The sequence below is a fragment of the Brachyhypopomus gauderio genome, unplaced genomic scaffold (assembly GCF_052324685.1).
Source record: "Brachyhypopomus gauderio isolate BG-103 unplaced genomic scaffold, BGAUD_0.2 sc61, whole genome shotgun sequence".
Taxonomy (NCBI): Eukaryota; Metazoa; Chordata; class Actinopteri; order Gymnotiformes; family Hypopomidae; genus Brachyhypopomus; species Brachyhypopomus gauderio.
The window spans coordinates 441,069-465,329 of NW_027506882.1; the positions used below are offsets into that span (position 1 = coordinate 441,069).

At 42.5% G+C, this 24,261-nt stretch overlaps 1 protein-coding gene across 1 annotated transcript; it reads right to left on the minus strand.

The window, feature by feature from the left end:
* Positions 1 to 18,455: 18,455 nt before the first annotated feature.
* Positions 18,456 to 23,989, minus strand: LOC143489348 (uncharacterized). The gene is made up of 7 exons (XM_076988310.1): positions 23,904 to 23,989; positions 23,701 to 23,793; positions 23,434 to 23,520; positions 22,707 to 22,799; positions 21,960 to 22,037; positions 21,734 to 21,832; positions 18,456 to 21,221 (listed from the first exon to the last, which is right to left on the minus strand). Exons 2-7 carry the CDS (start codon positions 23,707 to 23,709, stop codon positions 19,017 to 19,019), a joined length of 2,571 nt encoding a protein of 856 aa, XP_076844425.1. The 5' UTR covers positions 23,710 to 23,793; positions 23,904 to 23,989; the 3' UTR covers positions 18,456 to 19,016.
* Between the last annotated feature and the right edge of the window lie 272 nt (positions 23,990 to 24,261).

Consider the following 24,261-nt stretch of genomic DNA (forward strand, 5'->3'; position numbering starts at 1 on the left):
AATCCTAGAAAATGTGTGGTGAGCTCCAGAAAAAAAGGAATAGGCCCTACTCTGTGGGTTCAGTTCCCTCCAGGGGTCCAGAAGGCCTAGACGGACCTTGTATTCACGCAGAAGGTCTGCTGCCTTGGAGTGAGTCCGTGGTTTAATTGCTGAACCATCCAACTTCACATCTTGTAGGAGATTGAAATCTCCGCCTAGTATGAGATAGTGGCTGTCCACTCTTGGGAGTTTGGAAAACAAATGTTCAAAAAAGCCAGGGTCATCCCAATTTGGAGCATAAACACTGGCTAGTATGACTGGAATATTGCATAAGGAACCAGTAGCTACCACAAAACGACCAGAGGGATCAGGGATACATGTATCTAAAGTGAATGGTGCGCTCTTATGGATAATTATGGCAGCACCCCTAGCATGTTCTGAGTATTTAGAGTGCAACAAATGGGCCATCCATGGTCTTTTAATGCGATGCATTTCAGCTGAGTTGAGGTGAGTTTCTTGTAAAAAAGCTATATGGCACTGAAGTTGTTGGAGATGTGACATAACTTTACCAGCTTTAATAGGGGTATTCATCCCGTTGACGTTCCAAGAAATTAATCGTAATCCACAATTAGGGATATACATAAGGAGAGGTATTCATGTAGGGTACCCAGATATACATACACATAATGTGAAGTGAAGAACCTGAGGGGATAAAAGCAGCAAAAATACAAATGGTGCCTGCAAATAAAGGAAGAGGAAGAAAAGTTGTAATAATAAAACTAAAATTAAAAAATATAAAATGAATAAAGAATAAGACAGGGGGACAAAAACCCAACCCCACTTCAAAACATCCCTTAAAGTACAACTGACTGTGGGTATTTAAAAAAAAGTACTCAAACAGTGAATCCCAAAGGGTTTTACAGTGTCCCACAGCCCCCACCCCTATATTCCCGAACAAAGAGCACAGGAGACTCATAGGCCAAGATTACAAACTTCGTCTACCCGGCCCAGTCAGCACCCAAAAGAAGAAGCAGAAAGTATAAATGACCCTATAAAACTCAAATCTAGCAAGGCACTCTCGACACACATTCACGCACCCAAATTCGATCACGCGCGCACGCAAGGGAGAAATGCTATGCTGTCATATAACAAAGCAAAGTCGAATCATAAGCAAATATTGAAGTTCTCGTTGTTGTATAAATGTAAAAAAAAATACCGTACGAGATGAAGTCTCTTAAAGAAACATCAGTAAACATTTTTTTTAAACCTCACCATACTGCGGAGTATGAAGCAACTTCCATCAACAGGACTTAATCAGAGCGCAGTCTTAACACTGTTAAAGTAAATAAATAAAATCTGAACGAGGTCAGATTCAACAGACCCTTAGGAAGCAGACACAGAACCTGCACCGACAGAGTCCAGCAGCTCTCTAGCTTCTTCCACCGAGTTTAGCCTTTTCTCCGATCCATCTCGGGGGCGAATGAAAAGACGTGCAGGGAATCGCAGCGCAGGTCTGAGACCTTTATCGTAAAGTTCCTTAAGAACTTCTCGGTATTTCCCACGTTGTTCCATAACCTCCGTGTAATCCTCAAAAATATGGATAGTATTGCCCTGAAACTGAAGCCTGCCTCGTTTTGCACGGGCGGCGCGGATAATTTGCTCCTTTATCTGAAAGTAATGTAGCCTAATAACAACAGCTCGCGGTTTTTCACCTGCCCGCGGCTTAGCAGTGAGTGCACGATGGGCGCGAGCAATTTCCGGAGGTGAGGGTAGAGCATCGCCTAGAACTTCTGATAATAGACTTGAAAAAAATGTAGTTGGATGTGGCCCCTCAATCGATTCCGGTAGACCCACGATCCTAATATTATTGCGACGACTGCGAGATTCTAGGTCTGCGGTTTTAGCTTGTAGCTTAGCATAAGCAGCTTCGATTGATGCACAGCGATCCTCCAGTGAACTTACACGGTCGTCAGCAGAGTTGAGACCGGACTCCAAAGCAGCTGTTCGTTGACCCAAATCCACCAAAGTGTTTTGGAGCTGATCAAACCTGCTCTCCATAGCTGCACAGATAGTATTGCGGTGATCTTCTAGGAGGCTAGTCAACGCAGTTGTACTTAACTCGGTGCTAGGTATAGCAGGAGATTCGGGCTTGCCGAAAAAGTCTTTTTTCGCGGACCTCTAGGATTTTGAAGCCATTTCCACAGTGTGTGCGCAATAGATAAGACAACTTAAAATTTCAGCAGAAAAGGAAATTGTTGGTAAGGGCCAAAAGCTGTAATATAACGAGTGCAACTACTGAGCTCAGGTAAACGCCTCCTATCTACTATCCGCCATCTTGGACTCCCCTACGCATGTTTTTAATGTGTTTTTGTGAATTAGTGACACTTAGAGGTGATGCATTGAAATTAAAACGCACACACAGCCCTTATTAGGTAAAATAAAGTAAATTAATCAGACAATGACCTTACTGAAATAATGATTGAAAATCATTCAACGTGTTTCCACTTAGCCTAGATTATATAAACATGCATTAAATGTTGCGCTGGAGTTATTGGGAGATGGCAGCGTTGGTATTACTGGAAGATATTGCTAATGGCCGAATTCGCCGAGAGCGCTTTTTCCGTGACCATTATGATTTTTTGGGCCATGATGATGACTGGCTTATAAGCCATTTCAGATTTCCAAGAGCTGTTCTCTTGTGTTGAGTTGGGTCCAGTTTTGGAGAGAGAAACGGCAAGGAGTTGCACATTGCCAGTTCCTTTACAGGTGTTGAAAATGCTCAGCTTCCTGGCGACTGGCTCATTTCAAAGAGAACTGGCAGACCTGTCAGAGATATCCCAGTCATCTCTGAGCCGGGCCATGCCAGCTGTTTTGGATGGGATCATCTGCATGTCAGCTAGGTATATAAAGTTCCCATATGATGCGGTTGACCAGGCGAACATTAAAGCGCAATTTGCAGCGATAGTCGGTTTCCCTAATGTAATCGGAGCGATCGACTGCACACACATTGCTATAAAGGCGCCAAATGAGGAGGAATTTGTTTATGTGAATAGAAAGCACTTTCATTCCATAAACGTGCAAATCATCTGTGATGCAAAAATGTGCCTTACTAATGTAGTGGCACGTTGGCCTGGATCAACCCATGATTCGCACATCCTTACAAACAGCATCGTTGGGCTAAGATTACAAGCTGGCAGAGTGCGTGATGGGTTCAAAAGCATTTCCAGCTAAGAATAATTAATTTAAAACACTGGTAATTGTTAAAATACTTAGGAGACAGTGGCTACGTGCTCAAGACGTGGCTGATGACCACCCTTTGCAATCCACAGACTGACCAGAAGCCGAGATACAATTCTCTCCATTCTCGCACCCGGTCAGTCGTGGAGAGGGCGATTGGGCAGCTGAAAAGCCAGTGGCGCTGTCTGGACAGGAGCGGAGGAATGCTCCTGTATCGGCCAGAGAAAGTATGCTGTATTGTGAGGGCATGTGAGGTCCTGCACAATGTTGCGCACAGGTATGCTGTGCCATTGTTAGAGGTGGTGGAGCAACCAGCAGACCCAGAGCCAGGACAAATTAACAGGCAGCCTAACCCAGGTGCCATACAAGCAAGGCAACAAGTCATAGCTACAATATAAAAAGGTAAGAGACAGTATTCATTTATTAACCAATGCATTTATTGTGTTGCTGATTCTTGTGAGCACATCATAGATATTTTTTAGGTCTGTAGAAATTTCACCGATTCCCCTCACAATCTCGTCCTGTGATTGCAGGACAGCCGTCGTCAGGACACGGCCGGTTGGACGGACATCAGCTGCTGGCTGGTGGGGCGCGCTGGAGGTCTCTGTGACGCCAGATGTACCAGGGATGCTGGAGGAGCATCCCTCGTCTGTGGCAGCAGGCTGAGACTGCGTGTCCTCTCCGGTATCAGTCCCTGAAAGGAAAATAAAAATGTGTAAAAACAAAAATGACTGAGTTTATTCTTATGTCACCAGTACGAAAACAATATTTTAGGACACGTCCAATCAACACTGACTTATGGAAATAAATACTTACTTTGTGTCCAATCCGAATCCCCCACACTCAGATCCACCACGCCGGTGAGGGCCGTGTCACCCGGCGACTCTCCGGTCAAACGAGGTAATGTCGACATCTCCTGCACCCCCGCCTGTTTGGATAACACTCTGGCGATGCGTAGTCAGCCTCCGCTTCACATCCACCTTGATGTCTGACCACTTTTTTTTTTATTTCAGCCAGTGTGCGTCCTTCAGATCCCACAGCATTTACAGCCTCATGCTGTCCCACTCCGACCTTTTGCGCTTGGCCGTTATGCGCGAGGACAGCGTGCCAATCAAAAATTTCTTTCGCATCTCTACCTCACTAATCAGCATCTCCACTTCATATTCAGTGAAGTTCTTTTTATTTACATGTTTAGCCATAATTCGTGATAGATCAGAGAAGAAAATCCACCGGTGCAGGGTATATTTAAATAAATTTGCATATTTATAGGGGGCATGTCACAGGAGGAGTCAGCCACTCTCTCGTGTGCACTCAATTCCACGTTAGGGATGTACAAAAGAAATGTGCGTGGATTTCGGCGTACGCACGGTTTGATACATCCGGATTTTTTTATGCGTACACCATTTTCTGGATTTGTACGTACGCCAATTTCTAGTAAGAAATCCTTTGTAAGTCTTTGTACATGAGGCCCCTGGGGCCTCATTTATAAAACTTTGCGTGGAATCTGGAGTGAAAATGTACGTGCGCTCAAAACCAGGAAATTGCGTGTGCACAAAAAAAATCTGATTTATAAAACTCTGCGTACGCACACCTGCGCGTTGTTTCCTCTTTATAAATCACAACCATCTTCAAACTGAGCGTAGCTGAATCAGCCGCACAATCCGCCTCCGCCCCGCCCACTTTTACCCATAAATGGTCAATGCAAATCACTCATAAATATTTAAATGGCAGCTTGCCCCATTCTTTTTGAAGCGGAATAATGGATGAGAAAAAGACGAAAAAACGAAAATTTGGAGAATGTGAAGTGGAAGTCCTTGTTTCAGAGGTCGAGGCAAGGAAAATGTGTTGTTTGGGACCCTTAGTAGTGGAGTGACAAACAAACGCAAGTTTATTGAGTGGCAACATGTGGCTGCAGCTGTTAACAATGTAAGCTCTACAAGCCGCACTGTTGCAGAAGTAAAAAAAAATGGTCGGACTTGAAAGTAGATGCAAAGAAACGGATTTCTTTGCACAGGAAGAGTGCAAGTGCTACTGGTGGGGGAAAGGCCACACTTTCTCCGTCTCCTTTTCATGAGAGGATGGCATGTTTAATTGGGGAACCCCTGTTAAGTGGCGTGGTGACTGAAAAGGAGGGCGATACAGACTTGGCTGATGAACCCATCACTGGTGAACCAGGTAAAAACAAATTATCCATAATCGTACATAGTTTTAATAAAGACGCAATAATCAGACTTTTTTCCCTAGAATGGATACTGTCTGAAATGTCAAGTACATTAAAAGAACTTGTTAAAAAATACCTTTGCGTTTCTCTCCAATTATTTATAATCGACGCATCACGTCCTCGCGCAGTCTGACTGCTTGAATATTACATGCGTCAGGTGGGTAAACATGTGGGTCTGTTTCAGGGTCATTTGCTTGTTGGTCGGTCATTATCAGGGGAAGACCATTCTGCTGTGCCATGTTGTGTAGCATGGCACATGCTCTCACTATCCGGCAGACTTTTTCTGGGTTGTAAAGCAGTCTCCCACCTGATGCATCTAAACAGCGCCATCGGCCTTTTAGCAGCCCGATGGTGCGTTCTACAACAGAGCGTGTCAGAGTGTGCACGTCATTGTAGCGTCCTTCTGTTCTTAATCTTGATCTATTCGGGATTAACTGATGCGTGAGGATGGTTTGCACATTTACTTGCAATTCTCTATTTAACCAGATGACGTCACTATTTCCCCACTCTCTCTATCTCTCTCTCCGCAATGTTTTACAGGTTTACGGCAGCTCTAGAGTTTGCTTAAAACTACGCACATTTTTACGCCACATACTTTTTTATAAATCAGTATTTGCGCAAGATGTTGCGTGCGCACATTTCAGACCCGTTTTTGTGCGTACGCACGCTTTATAAATGAAGCCCCTGCACTGTGAAAAATTTCAAGTCTCACCAACTAAAAAAATCTTAGTGACCCGTTGCACCTAATTTTTTTAGTTGGTCTAATTTAAGCTCTGCAAATTGCAAATTTTAAGTTCTGCTGACAACTACAGAATTCAGTCTAATTAAAGAAAATAAGTTGAGCCAACAAAATGTTATATATTAACCAAATACACCTAGTGAGTCCAACAAAATGTTTTATGTTGTTCCAGCTACAATTGTTTCGTTCAGGTAATTATTCATTAGTATCCAAGTTGCCTGAACTATACATTTTATGCTTTATGAAGTAAATTCAAAATATACAGAATATAATTAAGTAATTGTGCATTTTATTTGCATGTCAAAAAGTAAACCAAAATGTCAAAAATATTACCAAACAGGCATAGTAGAGCTGCTTTATAAATGTAATAAAAATTGAAACGTCGTCGAGTCAGGAGGACAAGAATGAGCCATGACACCAACGTTGGCTCAATTTAATTTAATTTATTAGCAAAACGCTAACGGCAAAAACACACTGGTTCTAAGGGAGGGGGGACACTAACACGCATACAACACACATCCAAGGAAACGGGAGAACTGACCGCGGAGCTGTATGTGGTTGGAAAAAGTATCTAAAAAAGTACTTAATTAGAAATCGATTGGGCTTCAGCAAATGCTTAATTACTACGCAGTTCTAGCTAGCTAGGTAGCTAACGTTAGTCCGCATGCTAACAGTTTGCCGACGTGAGGTAAAGTTAAATTCCAAACGGACAGTTAACGTGCAACGGTTAATTAACCGTTAATCGGTAGCTTGTCCTTGCCAACCACAACAGTATTAACACTAACATTACTAAACTCATAGCAAAGTTAAACACTGAAAAACAACTTGTTGGCTTAGCTCTAGTTTTGATAACTATACGTTTGGAAAATATGTTGAAATACGACCTAGTTCAAATTCAAACTCAACAAACACCACCAAGTTAGTTGTGTTAGCTTAGTAAAGATCCACATTAACTTCACTCAGTGAACGTTTGAAGTCCTCTAGATAAACGATGAAACGCTGGGTCTTCATTTTAGTTTTGGTGCAGAAGGCGCCAAGAAAATCTTCTCTCGAGCATGCGCATTAGTTTCACCACTACCACTATTGCTTGTCCAACACAGTTTTTTACTTTGGACTTGACATGTTGACTGAGAACCATAATGCTCATTCACTGAACACAAAATATTAAGTTGAATGGTAAAAATGCAGCAGCTGATGGCACAACTCGTTTTTTGTTTTTGGAGTAACTATTTTTATGTTTCATGCTTTGCCCACATAAATTTTTATATTCACAGAACATAAGCAAACAAAGATTTTTTACAGTGTGGTGATCAGGCTGTGAATGAGGATCCATGAGCAGAGTGTGCAAGCAGAGTTCCTTTAATTAAAGGAGGACAAAAATACACAAAAAGGGAAATGCAAGGGGAGAAACAGGCCACGGGAAGACAGAACACCAGCAGCCAGATCCGAGGACTCGGGCGAGGTCAGGCAGAAGTACCGGAGGGCTAGACATGGGCAAACGACAAAACCAGAACGAGATCAAGTAGACGGGCTTTAGTACTGGTTCTATTTAATTTTGACAGAAAACATCCTAAAATTCCGGTGATTGTGACCTCTGGTGGCGGACAGAGGTAGTGACTCCAGGTCTGACAATTATATGGCTTTGTTCCTCTGTTTTATGTATGTACTGTATGTGTATATGCATGTGTATTATTGTTGTTATTATTATTATTATTATTTGTCTACTGTCAACGTGTAATTATTTTGCCAGCACAAGTTCATTTAAAATTACATTGATTCTACAGGGCCTATGCTGACTTTTACTTTGCAAAAATATTCTCCTGTAGAGAAATTTGTTTGTTTGTTCAACACTGAAAGCTAGTGTTTCCTGTATGTAGTTAACGTATGTGTAGCCGCTTTACTTGAATGTCACCTTCTCACAGGTGCATTGCTAAATTGCCAGTCATGCTGAGTGTGAGTGAAGTTTTCGTTGAATCAGTGCTTAGTGTCATGCACAGAAAATTTCAGGATGCATGGTTTGAAATGACATTCAGTCTTTTGAATTTGCATTGTTTTAACATCGTTTTTGATAACATATTCAGGGGTAAGAGTAGGTAAATGCTGGCAGGTGCAGTCCTTGAATTTGAGGAAGTTGGTCCTGGAAAGTCATTTAAAGGTCCTTGAATTATGTAACCATGTAAACCAAGTTGTGGGAACCCTGATCTGTGCATATGACAATATCATAACATATAAAACATCAGAAATTAGACATAGCCTACATGTTCAGCCATTTGATTTGTGACAGTATAATCAAAAAGTACTTGAATAATACTGAATTCATTTCATTTGATAGGCAAATCAAGGCATGCAGATGTTTATATATACTGTATGTATACATGGGTTGGACAATGAAACTGGAACACCTGTCATTTTAGTGTGGGAGGTTTCATGGCTAAATTGGACCAGCCTGGTGGCCAATCTTCATTGCACATTTCACAAGTAAGAGCAAAGTGTGAAGGTTCAATTAGCAGGGTAAGAGCAAAATGTGCTCAAAATATTGCAATGCACACAACATTATGGGTGACCTCCCAGAGTTCAAGAGGACAAATTGTTGGTGCACGTCTTGCTGACGCATCTGTGACCAAGATAGCAAGTCTTTGTGATGTATCAAGAGTCATGCTATCCAGGGTAATGTCAGTATACCATCAACACTAGAATGACCAAACCCGTGCCATTTGATAGAAATACCTTTTACTCCTTTTGCCTCCAGTGTAACATAAATGAGGCGTGTATCAGGTGTGGGTGGTTGCTGCTTACACACTTTTTCCTTCACACCTTGGCTGCCACATGAGACTGTGCAAGCTCTCTTGCAAGAAGTCTCCTCATCTACAGAACCATATGTTTGAGATTTGATTTGTGAAAGGTTGAAATAATGTGAAATTGACACACATAATATTTGAATTATAGTGGCATATAAGTGGCATATTGATTACTCAAAACGGCTCACATTTATTAAACCTTATTTTAACTATGCTGCATATGCATATTGTGACGCTGGGCGGCGACAGACGGACGAGACACAGAATCCGTGTTTGCGACAGACGTCACGCTTTATTCCACACTTAGATTGCGCAATAGTGCACGATAAACATTCAACATACAATGCGACGTGCAGACATAGAAAACGACGAGCACAAGACACTGCGCGAACGCACATTAAATAGACAGACCACATCAACCCCACGTGATGACGAGATGAGCCACAGGTGAGACGGATAATGACAAGACGCACCCGCACTCACGGAGCTACACTGACGCAGACGAGTAGACACAGACAACGTTAACACACGCCCCAAAAGGAAGGGTTCGGGGACCGTAGCGTGACAGACGCCCCCACCAAGGGCACTACCCGTCCCGGGGTGCCAACAGGACCGAGTGCCCCGAACCCACGTCGATGGGCGGATCCGAAGCGCCCAGTCCTGCGTCTGGGAGATGACCGCCCTCGGTGGAGAATCCGCCACGAACAGCCTAGAACACCCTCCCTGGGAAGACCGGGGAAAACACGTTAGACACATTTAACGGGACATTTACAAACACACAAACAGGAACATTAACACACAGAGGCACGAAAGGGAAAAGGAGATTAGGCAAACATACGGGAATACATACGAAAACAGGAACGGACACACATGACAGTGGCACCAGGCTGCGCGCCAGGAGGAGAGCGATCAGGAGAGAGAGACCGGGAGCTGCTGGTGCTGCAGGCGCTGCGGTGGGCGGTCCTCCTCCTGCCCTCGCTGCAAACCCTCCACCGGGCGCAGCGCGGCTGGCGGACGCGCCAGGTGCAGCGCGGCTGGCCCCTCCCCTCGGTGGGCCGTATGAGAGTCCATCTTCGCCCTGGGATCTCCCTCTGGGTCCGGCAGTTGTAGTGCCTTCGTCCTCCATCGCCTCCTCACTACCACGGCTCCAGCTCATGGGCTGCCCCGAGCTGCCACCCCGGGAACAGTCCATTTCGCTGACTTGGGAGCGCTCGGGGGATGAGCCCACCTCTGGACTCCTCCTTTTCACCGTCCCGGCGGAGAGCTCCAAAGGGGGCGGCGTCTCCTCCTCCCTGTAGGAGCCCTCCTCTTCCTCGGTGTACCGCTCGCTGTTCGTGTACTCGGTATAATCCGAGCACACGGAAGGGGGACGGTCTTCTTCCTCCTCACCCTCACCGTAGTATTCGGTTGGGGCGGAGCACACGGAGTGGGGATAGTCCACCTCCTCTTCTCCCTCGCCATAATCTACGGTGGGCGCGGAACATATAGAGGGTGGACGGTCCTCTTCCTCGTCCGGAGACTCCGCCCCCTCGAACTCGCTCTCGGGGGTCTTCTCCGTGGAGCAGAGCTCGAGGGAGCCTACCCGCAGAGGTGAGAGGCCTCTGGAGGGAGAGGGGTGACGCTCCTTCCACAACCGCACCGCGGTCTCGCGGAAATAGTCCGCCAACTCCTCCGTCTTGGCTTCCCGAGCCCGGAGCAGCATGATCTCACATAACGGGTCCTGCTGCATCGCTTCGAGGGTGACGGGGGCTCCGCGGTGCTGTGCAGGGGAAGAGGCATGGTGGTGCTTGCTGGGCCTCCTCCCCTTCTTAGGTCGGGTGGTGTATCCTGGCATGGTGTCTCTGGTCGGCTCGTCGTTCTGTGACACTGGGCGGCGACAGACGGACGAGACACAGAATCCGTGTTTGCGACAGACGTCACGCTTTATTCCACACTTAGATTGCGCAACAGCGCACGATAAACATTCAACATACAATGTGACGTGCAGACATAGACAACGACGAGCACAAGACACTGCGCGAACGCACATTAAATAGACAGACCACATCAACCCCACGTGATGACGAGACGAGCCACAGGTGAGACGGATAATGACAAGACGCACCCGCACCCACGGAGCTACACTGACGCAGACGAGTAGACACAGACAACGTTAACACACGCCCCAAAAGGAAGGGTTCGGGGACCGTAGCGTGACACATATCTGGCGGCCATTTTTAAAATTCCTCAGATTCCCGACATAGTCCACTATAAAACTAGATATCTCAAGTTGTACATATAGGAAAATTATCATTCATGACTCAAACTGAAGAAGACAGTTGGGGGAACATATTTATTCACTTCAATATCATATTCCTTGGTTTGTTTTATTTTAGAGCCTCTATTACAGATGCTAATATGCCAGGAATGTCAGAAATGCAGACTTGAACTTGGAACATCACAAGCATGTATATTCACATAGTTATTCAATGCGGTCTATACATTTGCAATATATTTCGCTATGGTCTTTTCTAACACAGAAAAAATATCAAAAAGACCGAAGTTCTCTGGTGTCCAGGGGAGCAAAATGAGAGGAGGAAGAAACCAAAGGTAATATAATATGGTGAATTACACTATATGTTGTACTTGAAGGGTGCTTCGTTTTAATATGAGAATGCATGTTGATGTTTTTCCATCTTTGGCGGAGAATTTTTATAAGCAGATCTTACCCACTGACTCATATTGGTTTGCTGGCTCTCCCTTTTAATTTGAAACAAATCGAAAATGCATCTGTAGCAGTGGTGTTTTTCTTTGAAACTAGTTCAAAGTTCAGTGAGCTCCAACTTCTGACCCCGCCCACAGATCTTTTTAATGATTGCGCCAAATTTTTCAAAGTACATATTTGACACGTTGCATCACGTCACGTGGTTAATATACTGCCACAATTTTACAATACTGTCATCATACTGCCCAATCCTAGTAGGTGCTTAGCTCAGCAAGTTTTTAAAATAAATATATATTAAAACACACCTATACTCCTCTGTTCCTTTCAGATGCACTTTTGAAATATTTAAATCCTGTTTCTACACATCCTGGGCCACCAGAAGACACATTCTCAACCTTATCACCCTCCAGTGAGGCAGCATTACACCATCATATCCCTCCACCTCAGTACACCAATATTTATTTATTATTAATATTTACACCATCATATCCCTCCACCTCACTACACCAATATTTATTTATTATTCATATTTACACCATCATATCCCTCCACCTCACTACACCAATATTTATTTATTATTCATATTTACACCATCATATCCCTCCACCTCACTACACCAATATTTATTTATTATTAATATTTACACCATCATATCCCTCCACCTCACTACACCAATATTTATTTATTATTCATATTTACACCATCATATCCCCTCCACCTCACTACACCAATATTTATTTATTATTCATATTTACACCATCATATCCCTCCACCTCACTACACCAATATTTATTTATTATTCATATTTACACCATCATATCCCTCCACCTCACTACACCAATATTTATTTATTATTCATATTTACACCATCATATCCCTCCACCTCACTACACCAATATTTATTTATTATTCATATTTACACCATCATATCCCTCCACCTCACTACACCAATATTTATTTATTATTAATATTTACACCATCATATCCCTCCACCTCACTACACCAATATTTATTTATTATTAATATTTACACCATCATATCCCTCCACCTCACTACACCAATATTTATTTATTATTCATATTTACACCATCACATCCCTCCACCTCACTACACCAATATTTATTTATTATTCATATTTACACCATCATATCCCTCCACCTCACTACACCAATATTTATTTTTCATATTTACACCATCATATCCCTCCACCTCACTACACCAATATTTATTTATTATTAATATTTACACCATCATATCCCTCCACCTCACTACACCAATATTTATTTATTATTCATATTTACACCATCATATCCCTCCACCTCACTACACCAATATTTATTTATTATTAATATTTACACCATCATATCCCCTCCACCTCACTACACCAATATTTATTTATTATTAATATTTACACCATCATATCCCTCCACCTCACTACACCAATATTTATTTATTATTCATATTTACACCATCATATCCCTCCACCTCACTACACCAATATTTATTTATTATTCATATTTACACCATCATATCCCTCCACCTCACTACACCAATATTTATTTATTATTCATATTTACACCATCATATCCCTCCACCTCACTACACCAATATTTATTTATTATTAATATTTACACCATCATATCCTGTCACGGTGAAGCGGCCCCCTACCGGTCGCCTCCGTCCACAGCGGCTGTGTTGTTGTTGTTTTGTGACGTCGTGTACGCCCCTCAGGTGGGCGGAGCCCGTGATCCGTTCCCACCTGATGGTCGTTTGTCTGTCTATATATGTCTTGTCTTTGTACCAGTTGACCGCTGGTCATTATATCCTTAATTTGGATCTATTGCACGGGTTTTAGGTTTGCACACTTTATATTAAACCATCCTTTTTCCCTGAGACTTGGCGTGATCGCTTCCTTTTTGTTGCTCACACCTGCCCGTCACAGAATGACCAGCCACCCTTCGGAAGCCGCAGAGTCTCTTTTTCTTTCTCCTTCGTTCGTGGTCATGTCTCGTGGTAAGTGTTTGTCTGCGTGGTGTTTTGTGAAGAGTTCCGCCGTGCTTTTGTGTTGTGTTTGTGGCACGGCGTGGACCAGGGCTGTCTGCCCTGGGAAAACTCTTCGTGTCTGTTTGTTAGTTTGTCTGAAGAGCTCCGCCGTGTCTGTGTTTGTGGCACGGTGAGGACCAGGGCGTCTTCCCTGGAAAGGCTCTTCATGTTTTGTGTTTGTTAAAACGTGTGTTCATGTCAACGGATGTGTGGATCAGTGTGCGTGCTCGTTATGTTCTATGTTGAATGTTTTGTGTGTGACGCGGTCGCCGCTCGTCACCGTCGCCTCGCTCCCCGTGTGTCTTGTGTTAAATGTGGGGAGCGACTGCGACTCTGAGCGGCGCGCGTCACTGTGTGTTTATGTAGAGCACGCATGTGTAGGTCCCGTCTGTCAGTCTGTGCACCGTTTTTGTTTGCTTGTCTAGTCTTTGCGTGTGTGTTGTGTCCTAGCGTGTTGTCTATTGTTAAGTGTAATTCCACGCTTGCTCCTCCACTTAAATGTGTGTTTGGGAGGGGGGCGGTTGTGGTCCCGTGCCACTGGGTATGGCACGGAGGGCGTCTGAGGCGCGTTTGTGTTCTATGTTGGTGTTGGGGTGTGTGTGTGTGTGTGTGTGTGTGTGTGTGTGTGTGCTGTTTCTGTGCAGGTGCTTCCCCCTGGCGGTGTCGTGGTGTTCCTGGACCTTGTGGGGGTCTCCACCTGGCAGGAGCCCCCTTGTGTTGTGGGGTGACCGGAGCCTGGTCATGAAGAGCCCCTCCCTAGAGGGCTGGGGCCCCCGGATGTTTGGGGACCATGGGGCTCCGGTCTGAAAAGCTCCTGCTGAGGGAGGAGATCCTCCCTCCTGCCCGGGGTGACCAGGAGGCCCTTGGGGCTGCTCCCTAGCCCGTGTCGGGGGTGCTTTGGGCCTTGGTCTCTGGCGCTCCTGGGTTGGGTGGAGGAGTCCACCTTGTGATGAGGGACCCCGGGAGGGGTTGGCTCCCCCAGGAGGCTGGGGTGACCCCTAGCAGAAGGCAGGGGTCAGCTCTGGGAGGAGGTAGGTCCAGGAGGTGAAGAAGCCACGCCTCGGGGAGGTAACCTGCACACACACATACGCTAAGGACGACACAGGAGCCATAGCTCCTCGTCCTCACACCTGTGGGGCTCACCGGCCAAGGGCCGGTTAGGGCGCGAGGGCCCTGTGACCGACCGGGGTGTGGTTATGTGTTGTTAACGGCCCAGTCGGTCCAGGGTCCCGCCCAGGGAGGTGAGCTGACTAACGTTATGTGTTTTGTGTTTCAGCTCGTGGACTGTAGGAGGTGTGTCCCTGCCTGTCCTTGCCTTCCTGCCCCTTCGTGTTGTTGTGCAGCCGCTGTGTGCCACACACCCAGTGGAGGGGAGTGCGGCTTGGTGGGGGGGTCTGTCACGGTGAGGCGGCCCCCTACCGGTCGCCTCCGTCCACAGCGGCTGTGTTGTTGTTGTTTTGTGACGTCGTGTACGCCCCTCAGGTGGGCGGAGCCCGTGATCCGTTCCCACCTGATGGTCGTTTGTCTGTCTATATATGTCTTGTCTTTGTACCAGTTGACCGCTGGTCATTATATCCTTAATTTGGATCTATTGCACGGGTTTTAGGTTTGCACACTTTATATTAAACCATCCTTTTTCCCTGAGACTTGGCGTGATCGCTTCCTTTTTGTTGCTCACACCTGCCCGTCACATATCCCTCCACCTCACTACACCAATATTCATTTATTATTAATATTTAAAAGTTGTTCTCTGCACTACTTTATCTAAAATAGTTTTAAAATATTTTTGAGCAATATATTTATGGTTATACTGTAATATTTATAATTCATTTGGTTTTTATTTGTTTCTTTAATTTAGATTTTACTGTTTTACTGTTGTTTTTGTTCTAAAATAAAAAATTTTTTTTATCAAAAACATAAAGCTTTGCGGTGTCTGTGTGAGTGTAAAAACCTGATGATTGATGATGCAGGGGGCGCCAACCAAAATCTCGCCTAGGGCACCACATTGGTCAGGGCCGGCTCTGCGCGTCACCACTGTTTATGTGTAGAGCGCGCATGTGTGGGTCCTGTCCGTTTGCCGTTTTGCACTGTGTTTTTGTCTAGTCTTTGTGTGTTTTTGTCCTAGCGTGCTTGTGAATTGTTGAGTGTAATTCCACGCATGCTCCTCCCCTTAAATGTGTGTTTGGGGGGGACCGGCTGTGGTCCCGTGGCACAGGGTGTGGCACGGAGGGCGTCGCTCCCGAGGGAGGCCCTGACCAGGTAAGTGGGGGGTTCTCCTGAGTTAGGACGGAGACCCCTCCCCCCTGGAGGGGGGATCAGGGTAGTGTGCGTGTGTGTTTTGTGTTAGTGGGTGTGTATGTGTGCGTTTGTGTTTTCTGTATAGGTGCTTCTCCCTGGCGGGGGTCGTAGTGTTCCTGGACCTTGTGGGGGGTCTCCACCTGGCAGGAGCCCCCTTATGTTGTGGGGTGACCGGAGCCCGGTCTTAAAGAGCAACCCTAGAGGGCTGGGGCCCCAGGATGTTTGGAGACCATGGGGCTCCGGTCTGAAGAGCTCCTGCTCAAGAGGGAGATCCTTCCACAGGGTCCAGGGGGTGACGTAGCCACCCCCCGGGGAGGTAACCTGCACACACACACCTTGGACAAATAAGGAGCCGTAGCTCCTCATCCTCACTCCTTGGGGCTAAGTGGCTTAATGCTGGTTAGGGCGTGAGGGCCCTGTGACCGACCGGGTGTGGTTTTGTCTTGTTGATGGCCCAGTCGGCCCAGGGTCCCGCCCAGGTAGGTGAAATAACGTGTTTGTGTTTCAGCTCCGGGACTACACGGGGTGTGTCCCTTGTCCCTGCCTTCCTGCCCCTTTGTTTTGTGTGCTGCCGCTGTGTGCCGCACAGCCGGTTGAGGGGAGTGCGGCTTGGAGGGGGAAAATAGGAAGAAACCTTGGGAGAACCAAGACTCAAAAGGGAACCCATCCTCCATTGGGCGGCCCGTTAACACACAAATTATACAAAAACTAATTATACAGACTAATACACAAGTTACAAATAAATCACACAATCAGGCTAAGTATAAGGTAACTAGAATGAAAGTTCTGGGTGTTGATATTGTCAATGTAAATGTCTTATTATGAACGCCAGGTTTTCATTCCATGTCGGAGCGATGATACTGGAATTGTAGGCTCTGACTGCAGTGTTACTCCCCAAGTGAACCTTGGAGAAGAAAGATGTAGGGGTGTCCTGCAATAGTCGCTGATTCGACTATACCCTCTAGTCGACTATGAACGTCATAGTCGAATGTACCATTCTAACTGCATGGGGGTGCCCAAGGATGCAGCTAAGCATTAGTTGTTACATGAAATGTCTTTGTTTTCGTTATATATAGCCTTTTGTCAAATAAAATTATCCTAATTTCTTTTAATAAATATTTTAAAATGATGTTTGCACATTAACAATAGGCATCTTCCTTATTACACATTAATAAATCACACCCTGCTGTTGCACAATCCAAACTAGCGGAGCTGAACACGGTACAGAATACGCAGCATCTGCCGAGATTATAATGCAGGGTTGCCAACTCTCACGCATTGAGCGTGAGACACACGCATTTGACCGTTTTCACACGCTCTCACGCCACACTTCCGATATCTCACGCCAAAAAAAAAATCCAGTTTATTTACCTCTGATCCACATATGTTTCAATGAGTTACTATCGCTCTGGCGCCATCCACCGGCGATCGATAGATCACGATATAACACTTAATTTGTGTCAATTTTACGTTCGGGATCCCGTTTAAGGTGCTCTAAAAAAAAATAAATAAATAAAAACCCGATTCGACTATTAGTCGACTAAAGGGAAAATCTGACGAATCAGATTCGACTATGAAAATCCTTAGTTGAATACACCCCTAGAAAGATGTGTGATGTGGTAAATATGTAACAGATTATTCAAAGGCCAAACTAAACAGATCTAAACAGAAGTCTTTAGTTGAGTTTTAAACATTGAGACTGTGTCTGAGTCCCGAATAAAGGCAGGAAGATTATTCCACAGTTGTGGACCTTTAAAAGAAAAGGCTATTCCACCTGCTGTGATCGGAGTGGCTTCGCAGCGCGGGGGGGAGTAGGAGGCACGGTGATGCCGCTTGCTAGGGCGCTGGCCCTTCTTTGGCCAGGTGGTGTAGCCTGGCATTCTTGGGGTGTCTCAGGTGGCTCGTCGTTCTGTGACGACCCTTGTGAAAAAGTCGTATATTTAAATATAATAATAGTATACTTGAACTATATGCGGAATAATTAAAGTATACTTTTTCTTCTTATACTTACAATTTTACCTACTTAATTAGTCTTTCAGTATACTTTGAAAAAGTATACTTTATTTGGCTGTGCTACTTTTGTACTGGCTATGTACTTAATAAAAATATACTTAGTATTAAACTGTGCTTTTTTTATGATAAACCTATACTTTTACTAAATGTGTCCTATGAGCCTATATTTTTGCAATAGAACTTATTGTACTGTACTTCAGTGAAAGTATCTGGGTATTTACAATTTCAAAGGAATATTCCATGACAAACGTGATAAAAGAATTTAACATCTTTAACAAAATGCAATTTATAACAAATGATTCGGAAATGTGAAAGCATATGTGTGAACTCATTTTTAATACAACACATAAATACATATACATTAATATAAAATAAAATTGAAAACTCAAAAGTACACTATAAGGTCAAAAGTATTATGACAACTATTCCTATTCCTATTCTAATGGAAGTATATTTCTACTATATAAGCTTTTTATGTGAATCTGAACAAGTGTCAGCCATATGTTCAATACAAGGTGTTCCAGGGCCGGGGTCCTCAACGTGACAATACGATATACTCAAGCACATGTACAGCTGAGAGCAAGAGCTGATTCAAGTACTCTGTTCTCAGTATTGATGCCTGAATTACACTTTATTTTTTCTTGTAAGCAGAAATAAGATTGAGATACTAGTGGTTGCTGTATTTTATTGACTGGAGCAGACTTTATAATAATTACAAAATAATGTTTTTATAATAAAAAATAACCCATTGTAAGTTATTCAGACAATCAGTCCTCAAGAAAAATGCTTATTGACTAAGCGATGCAGACTTAGTTTACATAAAATCTTGAATTTTTCAATATTCTGTACAAATACAAATAATACAGTAATTACAATAAAAGTACTGATTTCAGTGCCTAAGCCTAGGCATACCTGCATGTTGTTAAAGACTACATTTGTGCAAATGCAGTTCCTTGACTGTCAAAATTTGACTTTGACTTTGTTCTAATCTCTTTCGAATGGATTAGGCAGAGGAATTATGAATGTGTTTTCTCTAACCGAGACCACAATACATTTATTCCTTAATGTTTTCGGGTAGATAGCAATTACATTATCAGACTCCTCAACTTCATAAACAAAAGTTGATGAGATTTGAAGCTCAGAATTTCTACACAGTGTCCGAGGTAATTTCTTAAGCTCCTTTACCACCACACAGCATTCCTGTCTACAGTCACAATCAGCTGAACTGCCATGAATACATTCTACTTTGAATGTTATAAGACCCTTAATAGCACAAATCATTCCATTATCTAACCTCACTACTGAGTTATTCCTTTTCACCATCTTTTTTCCAGCTGAATGAAATAGCACATCGTTCACAACAAAGCGACTGTAGTGCCACCTAGGACTGATCTTCAAACCTACTAAGTGTTCCACTGCAATTCTGTCTATAACAGAGATACTAGCTTGTGCTGAAGGCTTACCAAATACGCGAACGTCTCCATTTAAATGTTTTGACCTAGCTGGCTCTCTGGCTTTTTTGCTACTCTGTATTTCACAGAATAACTGCTGAACATTGTCGTTACCATTGGACATGCATGTTTTAGCTCTTTTTGGGATACTCCTCCACCGCATGAATCGCTTAACAATCTGTAAAGGAACATGAGTCGTTCCATTAAAGAACTTCAAAAGTACGCCATTAAATGATTCAAAGGAAAAGGTTGAAGTTGCCCAAAGAGGACCCCAGTTTCGAACGCTTTGAGTTAGATGCATTAACAAATGTACATTAAAGGTCACATTTTTTGTTCCATAAAGCTTCTGGAACTCAATTACAAACTTCCTCAGTGCCTTTTCTGCAAGGTCTATATCACACTGCTTAACTTTGTCTTGAAGAAGAATATACACCCCGAAAACCAAAAGGAAAAGGTGGTTCCAGAATTTTCTTGGTAGAATACCCTTCATTGTTGGCAATGCATAAAATATGAGAAATGCTCTCCATTCAGAAGCTTTCCAGTATTTACGTTCCTCCACTGACCTAGGAGTTCTAGTAATCTCCACTGGAGGCTGAATTGCTAGCAGCTCCTTGTCTATCAATTTTCTTTTGGTACCAATGTACCATTGATTTTCATGGTGACAAGAATCAAACCAAAGACCAGCAAGCTGTTTTGTTACACCTAAACAGACACTGTGCTGATATTCAGGCACAAATCCATTGATCATCTGAAACTTGTCAAGTTTAATCAGAGGGGATGGACCTTTAACCCCTAACACTGGACATTTGGGAGTGGCTGCTAATGCACTGCTGTAGTGCTCACTTTCAGTCCTTTCAGCAGGCTCTGGTAGATAATAGGCATAAGAACCACCCCCTTTGTGGTAACAGAAGTCACATCCATAAGTTCCGTTGAACTGCTTAGTATTCCGGAGCAGGGGCCTTGCAATTGAATCTGAACTACAAACAAGTAGATGTACTTTTGACACATGTACAGTATTTAGTTTGTCCACCCATGTAATACCTTCATTTTGCAGTACCAATGCTTCATTTACAAAGGGTGTCAGCAAAGTCATCATATTTGGTTTCTTAGGTCCAAACCAGAGACATGGCACACATATATTATGTTTGCGATCATGGGGACCTAACTCTATTATCTGGCACTGTATAGGCCAAATCTGGTATTTTGAACTTTTAAATACAGGAATTCCATCGCAATTCCACAACAAAGTTAGGTCATCTTCACCTATTTCACCATTTATTACCAACTTTTGGTACAGTGCTCCATTCTGAATATCATTAATTGTATCACTTGCAGTGACTTTTGGAAGTAAAGTTACCTCTTGGTTTTCCAGAAGTTCTTTTATCTGGGTAGACAAACTCATGACAAGGAAAAATGAGCCATTTTTTAGGCTTACATTAGCATCAAAAGGTGAATGGCAAATATCACACTGAGATGGAGTACTCTTTGTTGCTCCCAAGTAGTTCAAACATGATGAACAGTAAAAATGTGGCTCATATTGTCCATATTCACCATAGGTTTTGTGAAACATATACTGTGTTTCAGGCACAATACCTGGAAAATGGGCATTAAACATTCTAAGGAGATGTTCAAGAGCTTGTCCAGTACAGTTGTGTTTGAGAACATATGTCATCAACAGGAGCAAGCTCTGTGCCTTTGTATTTGGAGCCCCAGGATAGACAGGTTCATCACCACTGTTCTGGAAAATGGAAACAAAAAAATTAGATCTTCCCCAGATCTCTAATAAATTTGTTAAATAACAAGCTAATGTAACATCTAGTGAAAGTGTCAAATTCATATACGTGATATAAAATTATATAAAGTACTGTAGTGCGTATAAAAAAACAAACAAACAAAAAAAAAAAACTTTGAATACAGGAGGGTGTGCAAAACAATGGAAACACCACATTAAATACTTTTACTTGATAGAAACACTTTCTATATAGCTTGATTTTTTACACACATAAGAAAACTTATAATGATGAAATAAAACATTGATATACTAACCAGCTCTAAAACAAGTTTATATTAATAATATAAAATTTATCTAAAAAAGGTGCGCCCTGGAATGTCATAGTTCTACAGTCCTGCCAGATGCAGTGCTTTTCTGCACAGTAACAAATGATATCACTAGATGGGTACATTATTAGTGCACAACTTCACTAATTAATTATTAGTCAATATATTTAGCAGGGAAGTAGAGACCGGTACCTGTTCTTTTCCTGCAGAGTTTTTCTGGTACGGAGTGGTCACAGGCTCTTCTGTAAAGACATCTGATGTCCCTTCTGATGTCGTCTCACTGTATAAAGACTACAAAAAATGTCATGCACAAATGTATTAACTTAGGATGACACTGCATTTATGCATATTAAAGGCAATTAAATTACAATGATACATAGAAATTTAATTCAAAGAATATTCATAGAAAATTAATTACCTGACCATATATTTCTCCAGTATCCACATGAAATTCTTCTACACCATTGCTAGAATTGTACGGTGTACTGGACGTTTCCTCATTTGCCAACAAAAAAAAAATAAATGTTTTAACTGGACAATAAAACAAATTCACTGAAAATTTTAGTCAAAGAAGTTGCAACATTGGTAAATAATAATAAATGGTCATTTTTTCATATATAAAAAAACTTGGTGTAGGCTAAAGTATATATACCTGAATATATACACTATATTGCCAAAATAATTCGCTCATCCATTAAAATCATTGAATCATTGGTTCCAATCACTTCCATGTCCACAAAGCTGCAGCTAATTATACAGACTGCTTATACAAACATTAGTGAAAGAATGGGGTGCTCTCAGGAGCACAGTGAACTCCAGCATGGTATCATGATAGGATGCAGCACCTGAGCAACAAGTCCAGTCGTAGAGTGTAGAGTGTACAGACACTCATGGCTTTGTGTTTCCATGGTCGAGCAGCTGCTTCCAAACCTCACATTACCAAATGCAATACAGGTGAGCAGATGCTTTTGGCAATATAGTATATAGTATAAACATTCTGGCCTTCTGGACTGAAATTAGCATTTAGAAACTTGACATACAAATTCATATTTGTTTTGTAAGTATATGTAAAAGCCAAATTAAAACACAAAACAGTAATTTTACATTTAACAACATGAAGTCAGTTACATCAAAACACTTTTGGGAATGCAGTAGAAAAATGCACCTGTTCTTTTCCTTTTGGCTCCTCCTTATAGCAAATGTTGCCTGTGTCATCTGCAGTGGCATCTGTTTGCACAGTCATCTCACTGTAAAGATTCTATAAAACATACCCAACCGAGCATCTTCATTAAGTGCACAGACCCTGTATCTCCACTTCTTGCACATTTTATGAGGTTCACTTACCATAAATTTACACTTATGCAATTATAGATTTTTAGAAGATCTGGATCTCACGTATTTAGTTTCCCTTTACAAAGTTTATCAACTGTCAGGCTTCCCACTGTATGTTTGCACATCAGTGACAATGCTACACAGATACTAGTCCACCAAGCCAATATTATCCACAGGTCACTGCCATGTCAGTGTTACTGGTGTAGAGAATGGTTCACCCAAATAGTATTGTCTCAGGTGTGCCACAGTGGAAGTCCTGACCACTGAAATGAGGACTAACAAATTATGTAGAGAACCAGATGTGCTACAATCTATTTGTGCTTTATGGTAAGTGGACCTGATAAAACGAACAATAAGTGTAGATACAAGGTAGGTGTATTTAATGAAGTAGCTCATCTGTGTGTATAATCATACAAGAAATAACTTTACATTTACTTTACATTACACGTGCAGTACATTCTAAACAACTAATGTATTGAAAATATTTAGAGATGTATTAATTAATTACGGTTATATGTATAAATAGATATTTATATTCAACAATTCTCTTATTTTATTACCTGAAATGTTTCATTTCCATTTTCAAATATCTCTGCAGCACGGCTGAAACTGCAGAGTGAGCAGGATTGTCCTTTATCTGCTGTCGACTGAAAAGAAAATGGAATAAAAAACAATTACTGACATTAAACGCAATCCAGAAAAGGTGAAACTCAACAGTTTTATGGGTGCACTTAATCAATCATGATGCACAAGTTATTAACAGAGAAATGTTTTTCCATTTACTTTTTAAGCAAAAGTTTAAAACATATTTGAGAATCCAGACAAACCTGTTTCATATGCCGATATGAAGTAGTCTTTGGAACTGGTCCATCGGTCTCAATGTAGGTCTTATACTTTTTTTTCCTACTGCTCTTGTATTCCTATTTCAAATAGAAGTTACATTTGCTCATTTACAAACTGACAGACATTAAGCTTATATTACATTAATATATCATAACTTGGTTAAATTTTGTGCAGTTTGTTTTATTACTTGGTCGGTATTTCTTTTCTTAAGACGCTTTCGTGGAGTTGGACAGTCTTCTTCTAGATATGCCTTATATTGACTCCTTTTTTTAGCCATCCTGAAATGAAAAAAAAACAAACAAACAAAAAAAAAACATGCAATTATACAATTGCTTGTATTTGAGATTTGTAACAACACAAACTATATACTTCAGAAAGATATATACCAATAGGGATCATGAATGAAATATATTCATTATGTTCTCTCTGCTTCTGTGTCTCTAACACATACACTCACATGACCCCCCCCCCCCCCCCCACACACACACACACACACACACACAAACATTATTGGTCTTTGTATGACTGTATCAGAAAAATAGGCT